This window comes from Lampetra fluviatilis, chromosome 54 (assembly GCF_964198595.1).
Source record: "Lampetra fluviatilis chromosome 54, kcLamFluv1.1, whole genome shotgun sequence".
Classification (NCBI taxonomy): Eukaryota; Metazoa; Chordata; class Hyperoartia; order Petromyzontiformes; family Petromyzontidae; genus Lampetra; species Lampetra fluviatilis.
In genome coordinates this window covers 7,336,998-7,346,784 of record NC_136328.1, presented here as the reverse complement: position 1 = coordinate 7,346,784, position 9,787 = coordinate 7,336,998, and the positions used below count along the sequence as shown (strand labels likewise).

Genomic DNA, 9,787 nt, shown 5'->3' with positions numbered 1-9,787 from the left:
GGCTCACAGGGCTATACCTAATAAATGAACTTGAACTACTTATAATCCTGTAGCTGTGCGTGTGTGTGACCTGATTCAAATTTTTGTTTTTAATAATGTAATTGACACCGGGAACACGTTTTGAGTGCGTTTTCACTTTCCGGAGCATCTTTATAATCGGGAAAACATGGTACATCGCGGCCAGATATCTATACACGCCTCGGGTTAAGTAACAATATCATCGGTTCGTGTTTGTTTCTTTCCGATTGTTTGTTGTGAGAAAATAGAACCAAGCCCTGGGCCGTGATTGCATGCGGGTGTGTTATTTTGTTCTCATTGCGACAGAAGAACTGAATCCCAAATAAAAAACAAGTAGAATATTTAAACAAATAATAAACAAACGTGTTCCCGGCTTTGGACTCTCGTTTCCAAAACTGATGAATGAAGAGGTTATTAATGGTTTCGACAGCGCGGTGCGTGTCCGCATGTCGGGGGCTGGTGAGGGGGCGGGGGAGCCTTGACGCACGCTTTCAGGCACGGGGTTCCGTTTGGGAGTAAAATAGTTTGGCTCTCTCTCTCTGTGTGTGTGTCTGTGCCCAGCGTGGGTGGCGTGAGTACGGCGAGTTCGCCATGGTAGGGGGGGGCAGCATTCTGTTTTAAGTAGAACCTGTCCGGAGGGAGAGAGTGCCGCGTATCCGTATCAAAGCGAGCACTTTTGTTTGCCGGGTGTATTTTGGCCCGTCAAAACTCCACCGGGGATTCCGTCACCTGAGATGTCCCAGGCGAAATTACCCCCCCCCCCCGCCGCTTTGTTTCCAGCATGCAAGCACTTTTCTTTTCTGTCGGATGAGTGGTCTCGTCGTCTTGCAGAAAGTGCTAAAATTAGGACATTATTCTCACCGTGACTTAATTTCTCCCCGAATATCTTCCGCGTCGCCTGCCACATCTGAAGTTCCTGACGCGCAATGATGGATAACACCGTGCTGATGATTCCCAGCACTTTTAAAACCCCATTCATTACAGTTGTCGCATTGTTCAGCAGCTGTCTGAATTCTGAAATGTGCACAATGTTTTGACTCATGAAGCGGGTTGATCTCAAGCAAGGCTGTGTGCATTGTTTGTACATGGTGTTCGGTGATGTCATGCTATGCATCATGTCTGTGAAGTCAGTTTTTGCGTATTAATTTAATAATTGACATTTGACGAAACAGAGAGAACACAATTGGGCTAGGCATGCTGCTGTCGGCGCTTTTCCCCGTATGTTTTATCACGAAGTTTAACACTTTGTCGTAATGGCTGTTACATGGAGAGAGAGAGAGAGCGCTTCGGCTGGCTCCTTCCCCATGGCAACGTGGAGTTTCCAACCCACTCTGCGCCCTCTGTGACTCCGACGGAGTTAAGTGCCGCCCGTTTGTTCCGCTGGAGAGCGCCGAGACATCGACCTCGCCTCGACCTTTGTTGAACAACGATGCCTTTTACGACAAGAGCGTGAAACAAGACCCGAGACCATCGATTCGACCAATAATGGCGTAGCAGTTGGAGGCTTTGGCGACCAATGTCTTCCATAATAGAGGTTTTTGGGCTAGATCTCGTCAATATAAATGTGTCGTTAAACCCGCCACCACCCAACACAGCCGCTTAGCAAGGTTTGTCGCGGAAACAAAATGTGCCAATTCGTGACTACTTCCGCACTCACCGGCGTGTTGGAGAGTAAACCCACTACAGCATTTACGATCTGAGTGCCGTGACGCTTCGCCGGTAATTACAACAACCAGCATCATCAGGCGACAGCCAGAGTTACGGAGAAATATTTAAGACCGAAACAGGATTTCTCCATGACTCTGGCCGTCACCTGATGATGCTGGTTGTTGTAATTACCGGCGAAACGTCACGGTATTGGGTTTACTCTCCAACACGCCGGTTAGTGTGGAACTAGTCACGAATTGGCACATTTTGTTTCCGCGACAAACCTTGCTAACCCGCTGTGTCGGGTGGTGGCGGGTTTAACGACACATTTATGCGATCAAACGCAAAAACCTCTTTTGGATTGATGTAGCACCCTGCACGCGTCTCCTAACACCGGGTGGGCGAGAATACTCAAGGGGCTGTTAGGAACGTGTCGCCACCCCTGTATGTACAATGCTGAACTTTTTTCGCACCGTACGTAGCCAACCGTGCGTGCTAATCGGAGGCGCGGGGGAGACAAGCAAAAGGCCAAAAGGAGTTCGAAAGAAATGCATTTGTCAATCTAGATGATGACTTAAAAGTGAATATATCCCCATGGCTTCCTAATATCAGAAGGAAGAGCGTTCCAGACGGCCGCAGGAACGTATCTGAAATGTGGTGACCACTGCCTTTGTTCGATGGCTGAGCCAAAAGCCGATGCTGGGAGGATGATCGGAGTTCGCGTGATGGTTTATGCTCCTTGACGAGATCAGCGAGGTATCGTGGGTTCACCTGGTACATTAACCACCTGAAGAATTGTGGTAATGTACCACCTGTTTCCTGTCACAGTGTTAAAAACAACAACTCACCCCCTGGTCAATTGTACCTTATTCATTGATGACACAATTTTTAACGCGCACGATATATATCGAACTGAAAACAGAGGTCGCGGAACGAGTGGCGTGTGCGTCATTCCGTGCCGATCGATAAACACTCCGTATCCCGCTTCTGCATTAAAGCTCGTTACTTTGTAGCAAAGTCGGTTTATTTTTTTTTACGACACTGCGTTTTCAGTGGTAAAATCGCGCAAAAAAACATCACTAAAGCGGTAGCAACAGTGGAACCACGCGCTGCGCTCACATCACGGCAACATTGCAATTTCCACTCCCGGCCACAGCTGTCGACTTCCCCCTCTCCACCCCCAAAGGGGTGGATACAGCGCGTTACAGGTAGATACTTTATCGACCTCGAAGGGATGATGATGGCCTGAGTCAACACCCAATGAGCATTTGAACTCGCAACCTGCTGACTCACTTGGCAGGCATCATTGACAACACAGTAACAGTATATATCTTAAAAAACCGGTTGTTACAGCATTACACTTAACCGGTTTTTAACGTTCTAACACGTAGTAGGCTTTCGCGACCAATATCATCCATAATGCAGGTTTTTTTTGGGGTGAGATCGTGTAAATATATGTCACGTAAACAGAACGTGCCAATTCGTTATTGGCACGCTCTGTTAACATGACACTAAAACTCACTAATTGGGTGTGTCGGGTGGTGGTGGGTTTACCGACACATTTATTTACGCGCTCTCACCCCAAAAAACCTCTTTAATGGGTTTTAACGTCCTCGCGTTGGTTCTGTACAAACCACGCCCACCCGCGGTTGTAACCACGCCCACCCCGCCAACAAGCCCCCGCCCACATCACCCAAAGCCCGCCCCCACTGGCACCACAACCAATCACATCGCGGAAACTCTCCCCCCCCCCATCGGGTTGGCGCGCCGCCCACGCACGTGAGTCAGCGCGTGCAAGGGGTGGGGGTGTGGGCGGTAGGGGCGGAGGGGAGGTTTGGGGGGATCGGGGGGTAGGGGGGTGTGAGGTGGGGAGGGGGGTATGTGGAGGGGCAGGTGGGGGTTAGGGGGGTGTGGGGGTTAGGGGGGGTAGGGGGGTGTGGGGGTGTGAGGTGGGTAGGGGGGGCATGTAGGGGGGAGTAGGTGGGGGTGTGTGGGGGTTAGGGGGGTGTGGGGGTTAGGGGGGGTAGGGGGGAGGGGTTGTGGGGGTTCGGAAACGCAAAACACCCCGGGGGCAATGACCCCACATCGCACGCCAGCCCCGCCCCCAGCTCCACGCGCGCCCCCCCCGTTCGAGCGTCGCTCCCGAGGCGGGAGATCAACGCCGAACAAGGCGACTCGGTCCGGAGGTAGGGGGCAAGGGGGGGAGGGAGGGGGTAAGGGGGCGGGGGAGGGAGGGGGTGAGGTAAGGGGGTGGGGGAGGGAGGGGATGGTGGAGGGAGGGGGTTGGGGAGGGAGGGAGGGGGTGGGGGAGGGAGGGGTGGTGGAGGGAGGGGGTGGGGGAGGGAGGGGGTGGGGGTAAGGGGGTGGGGGAGGGAGGGGTGGTGGAGGGAGGGGGTTGGGGAGGGAGGGAGGGGGTGGGGGAGGGAGGGGGTGGGGGTAAGGGGGTGGGGGAGGGAGGGGTGGTGGAGGGAGGGGGTTGGGGAGGGAGGGGGTTGGGGAGGGAGGGAGGGGGTGGGGGAGGGAGGGGTGGTGGAGGGAGGGGGTGGGGGAGGGAGGGGGTGGGGGTAAGGGGGTGGGGGAGGGAGGGGTGGTGGAGGGAGGGGGTTGGGGAGGGAGGGAGGGGGTGGGGGAGGGAGGGGGTGGGGGTAAGGGGGTGGGGGAGGGAGGGGTGGTGGAGGGAGGGGGTTGGGGAGGGAGGGGGTTGGGGAGGGAGGGAGGGGGTGGGGGAGGGAGGAGGTGGGGGTAAGGGGGTGGGGGAGGGAGGGGGTTGGGGAGGGAGAGTGGGGGAGGGAGGGGGTAGGGGTAAGGGGGTGAGGGAGGGGGTTGGGGAGGGAGGGAGGGGGTAAGGGGGCGAGCGAGGGAGGGGGTAAGGGGGTGGGGGAGGGAGGAGGTAAGGGGGCGGTGGGGGGAGGGTGGAAGGGGGCGGGGGAGTAAGGAGGAGGGGGTGTTATGGGGGCGGGGCAGGGAGGTAGAGAGGGGGTAACCCCTCCCCCGGGTTTAAAAGTTTGAGACGCCGCTAGAGACGGCGCGCGCTTCTCTCGCTGCCCGCGGTCGAGCGCACGCATCGAGACGGAGCCATGCCGGTGCGCTTCGTGGTCACCCCCACGAAGATTCACGAAGGCAAGAAATACGATGACGATGATGAGGACGACGAGGAGGTCGAGGCCGCCGCGGAACACCACGCGGGTGGTACCGGTGACGGTGCCCGCACCGAAACGTCGCACCCCGGGGAGGAGACCGCCGAGGCCGGCAAGGGCCTGCACGCGACAGGTGAGGCCGGGCAGCGGGCCCCTTCCCCCGGTACGGTGGCTCCAGGCGAGACCGTAGGCTGTGCCGGTTGCCTAGGCCGCCTGGCAGGCGGAGGAGCTGTCAGCCTGTGTTGTTGTTGTTGTGTTGTTGTGTTGGCTGGTGGTGGTGGGTGGTGGGTGGTGTCTCCGTGAGTAGCGGCGGCATTCGGCCCTAGCCTCTGTCGCTCTCTCGTGGCGGGAGAGCTCCGTGGAAGAGAATCGCCACTCGCCGTTCACGGCGGGGCCACGCGCCGTGACCGTCCACGCCGTTGCCCGTGGTTGCAGCCAGATGCGCCGCGCGTGCGTCGTGCGCTGGTTGATGTTGTTGTTGATGTTGTTGTTGTTGATGTTATTGTTGATGTTGTTGTTGAGGCGATCGTGAAGGTGATCAGACCTCGTGAGCGTGGCTCGAGAGACTCGACTGACAGCGACCGAATGAAGCCGGTTGAGATGCCGGTGGTGTGTGGGTGTCACTGTGTCTGTGTGTGTGTCTGTGTGTCACGTTGTGTGTGTCTATGTGTGTGTGTCTATGTGTGTGTGTCTATGTGTGTGTGTCACTGTGTGTGTGTGTCACTGTGTCTGTGTGTGTCTCTGTGTGTGTGGTGTGTGTCACTGTGTCACTGTCTGTGTGTCTGTGTGTGTGTCTCTGTGTCTGTGTGTGTGTGTCACTGTGTCTGTGTGTGTCACTGTGTGTGTCACTGTGTGTGTCACTGTGTGTGTCACTGTGTCTGTGTGTGTGTGTCACTGTGTCACTGTGTGTGTGTGTCACTGTGTCACTGTGTGTGTGTCACTGTGTCTGTGTGTGTCACTGTGTCTGTGTGTGTCACTGTGTCACTGTCTGTGTGTGTCACTGTGTCACTGTGTCTGTGTGTGTCACTGTGTCTGTGTGTGTCACTGTGTCACTGTGTCTGTGTGTCACTGTGTCACTGTGTCTGCGTGTCACTGTGTCACTGTGTCTGCGTGTCACTGTGTCACTGTGTCTGCGTGTCACTGTGTCACTGTGTCTGTGCGTGTCAATGTGTCACTGTGTCTGTGCGTGTCACTGTGTCACTGTGTCTGTGCGTGTCACTGTGTCACTGTGTCTCTGTGTGTGTCACTGTGTCACTGTGTGTGTGTCACTGTGTCACTGTGTGTGTGTCACTGTGTCACTGTGTGTGTGTCACTGTGTGTGTGTCACTGTGTCACTGTGTCACTGTGTGTGGTGTGTGTCACTGTGTGTGGTGTGTCTGTGTGTCACTGTGTCACTGTGTGTGTGTGTCACTGTGTCACTGTGTGTGTGTGTCACTGTGTCACTGTGTGTGTGTCACTGTGTGTGTGTGTCACTGTGTCACTGTGTGTGTGTGTCACTGTGTGTGTGTCACTGTGTCACTGTGTGTGTGTCACTGTGTCACTGTGTGTGTGTCACTGTGTCACTGTGTGTGTGTCACTGTGTGTGTGTCAGTCACTGTGTGTGTGTCAGTCACAGTGTCACTGGTGTGTGTGTGTCAGTCACAGTGTCACTGTGTGTATGTGTGTCACAGTGTCACTGTGTGTGTGTGTCTGTGTCACTGTGTGTGTGTGTCTGTGTCACTGTGTGTGTGTGTGTCACTGTCACTGTGTGTGGTGTGTGTCACTGTGTCACTGTGTGTGTGTGTGTCACTGTGTCACTGTGTGTGTGTGTGTCACTGTGTCACTGTGTGTGTGTGTGTCACTGTGTCACTGTGTGTGTGTGTGTCACTGTGTCACTGTGTGTGTGTGTGTCACTGTGGTCACTGTGTGTGTGTGTGTCACTGTGTCACTGTGTGTGTGTGTGTCACTGTGTCACTGTGTGTGTGTCACTGTGTCACTGTCACTGTGTGTGTGTCACTGTGTCACTGTCACTGTGTGTGTGTCACTGTGTCACTGTCACTGTGTGTGTGTCACTGTGTCACTGTGTCACTGTGTGTGTGTCACTGTGTCACTGTGTGTGTGTGTGTGTCACTGTGTCACTGTGTGTGTGTGTGTCACTGTGTCACTGTGTGTGTGTGTGTCACTGTGTCACTGTGTGTGTGGTGTGTCACTGTGTCACTGTGTGTGTCACTGTGTCACTGTGTGTGTGCGTGTCACTGTGTCACTGTGTGGTGTGCGTGTCACTGTGTCACTGTGTGTGCGTGTCACTGTGTTCACTGTGTGTGTGTGTGTCACTGTGTCACTGTGTGTGTGTGTGTCACTGTGTCACTGTGTGTGTGTGTGTCACTGTGTCACTGTGGTGTGTGTGTGTCACTGTGTCACTGTGTGTGTGTGTGTCACTGTGTCACTGTGTGTGTGTGTGTGTGTCACTGTGTCACTGTGTGTGTGTGTGTGTGTCACTGTGTCACTGTGTGTGTGTGTGTGTGTCACTGTGTCACTGTGTGTGTGTGTGTGTGTCACTGTGTCACTGTGTGTGTGTGTGTGTCACTGTGTCACTGTGTGTGTGTGTGTCACTGTGTCACTGTGTGTGTGTGTCACTGTGTCACTGTGTGTGTGTGTCACTGTGTCACTGTGTGTGTGTGTCACTGTGTCCTGTTGTGTGTGTGTCACTGTGTCACTGTGTGTGTGTGTCACTGTGTCACTGTGTGTGTGTGTCACTGTGTCACTGTGTCTATGTGGGGAGCGGTAGTGTTGCGGTTAGCGCTACGCTGCGCTACGAACTTGGCGACCGGAGTTCGATTCCCGCTCACGGCCAAACACCAGTGACGATTATCTGAACCGGTCCTGGGCCTCCCCTAGGTCGACTCAGCCTCAAATGAGTACCTGGTTGCGATGTGTAAACATTGCCACTGGGGAGACAAAGACGGCCGGGCGTGGTGTTGGCCACCCACCCCCTCGTGTGCCTTGCCGGCCTTCATAGGTGCTCGCTAACAGCACTTGCCCCATCAGTCTATTACAGGCTACACGGGGGATCTTTGTCTTTGTGTGTCTGTGTGTCGTATGTTACTGTGTGTTGTGGTGTGTGTCTGTGTGCGTGCCGTATGTCACTGTGGTGTGTGTGGTGTGTGTGTGTGTGGTGTGTGTGTGTGGTGTGTGTGTGTGCGTGCCGTATGTCACTGTGTGTTGAACTTATTTCGCACCGTGCGAGCGCGCTAATCGGAGGTGCGGGGTGGGAAAGGTGGCGGGTGATGATGATGATGGTTGATGATGATGAAGGACGTCTTGTCAACCGCGCACTTGTAGACGTTGCGATGACATACCGATCCTTGATGTGCCATGCCCGAAGCACAAGCATGTGACGGGGGGTGTTCATGCCTGCCCTGTGTAAACTAACACGCCGGCATCGCTGATGCGACCGCACAATGTAACGAACATCATACTTGCAGGTGACTCCCCATTTGCACGCCTGTAATTTAGCAGCGTTGGCCATCATCAGTCGGCCCCGGCTTTATTCGCTGCTGGATGAAGGTAACACGCATCCCCTGTAGTGAGTGCCGTCACGTCAACAATTCATCATGACCCCCCCCCCTCCTGCACGCGAGCTGTCCCTTAACCGTCGCGCAGTGATGGACTCAAGTTCAAGTTAATTTATTCGGTATAGCCCCTGTGAGCCATTCGGCTCTTGAATCGGGTGCAACCGCAACAAATAAAAAAACATGAACAAGAAAACATCTTAAAGTGGCTACGTGACTGAGTGCAAACAAAAAATCCAAGAAAAGACAGCAAAGTATTGCAGAACAAGCACCGTACTCGTGAGAGCGCGCAACATCGAATGTTCTTCCTCCACGGCGGTCATGCTTCGCCCGGCGTGTTTCTCTCTCTCTCCTCTCTCTCTCTTGCCTCTGAACTCCCTTCGCCGTCAAATCGGCCACCGGTTTGGGTCGTTGTCGTCGTCGTTGTCGTAATCCGTTCCGTTCCGGAGACGTTGCAACGAGCAGTCGCCCCGGACGATGCCTCCAACGCGATGGGCGGTCTGCCGACCGTGCCACTGGTGATCTTTGTCGACGTATTTTGGAAGAGGAACAACAATCTACACGAGGAAAGGGGTGGGTGGCCGAAGTTAAGTTTTTTGAACATCACGATCTAAGTTCCTTATTCGGGTGGGGTGGGTGTGGTGGTGGTTCGGGCTGGTGCTGAAAGCGGGGCCACACAATTGGCTCCAAACCTCCTCCATCACCACCACAAACGCCGCCACGGCTTTTGACGAGTGTCACGGCAAATACTAAGCGACTCTGGTAACAAACTAAAACTTTCAACTATTTAGATTTTTACCAGGTAAAACTCACTGAGCTCATTCCGGTGGATATTTTTTTCAGAAGCTACTTGGCTATCACAAATGACATCCCAACGGTTAAGTGACTTATCGCGTGCAAAGTTTATAGCATTTATAGCAGTAGCCAAATCTTCTAAACGGGTGATGTTGATTCGAAACGTGGAGGGAGAAAAAACGGAAGGACCCGGAGAAAAATCCACGCGACCACGGGGAAAGAGAGAGACACCGCAAACTCCAAACATACAGCAGCAGGCGTCAGGGTCCGGATCGAACCCACAACCTCCTGCATACCAGGCGAGGTTGTTAACATCTCATAGCCACCGTGGCGTCCTGTGGCCACCCACCCCCTCGTGTGCCTTGCAACGCCTTCATAAGTGGCTGCTCGCTTAACAGCAGTTACCCCCAGAGGTCTGTTCAGGCTATATGGGGGGGCTCTCTGTGTTTGTGTCCACTAGAACACTAGAACTCGTCGTGGTCACGATGACGATAGCAGCGGGGAAGGCTGCTTGCTGATAAGGGGATGACTGATAAGAAGCTTATATTCTTGGTTCTTTCGGTAAAGACACGTAGATAGAAAATAAAAATAACAGATAATAAAATTAAATAAAAACTATACATAATAAATGTGTGATAA

The 9,787-nt window shown here is 54.0% G+C and overlaps 1 protein-coding gene across 2 annotated transcripts in view; it reads left to right on the top strand.

Annotated features, from left to right (window-relative positions):
- LOC144949669 (solute carrier family 12 member 6-like) overlaps positions 1 to 9,787 on the top strand; it is a 112,320-nt gene that overhangs the window by 7,202 nt on the left and 95,331 nt on the right. Inside the window, exon 1 of one of the 2 annotated variants that reach the window (XM_078879663.1) lies at positions 4,670 to 4,935. The exons of the other annotated variant lie outside the window; for it this stretch is intronic. Coding sequence (XP_078735789.1) covers positions 4,743 to 4,935 — 193 coding nt within the window. The 5' untranslated portion in view covers positions 4,670 to 4,742. Of the gene's footprint in view, positions 1 to 4,669; positions 4,936 to 9,787 lie in introns of those variants that run through there. 2 annotated transcript variants of the gene reach the window in all.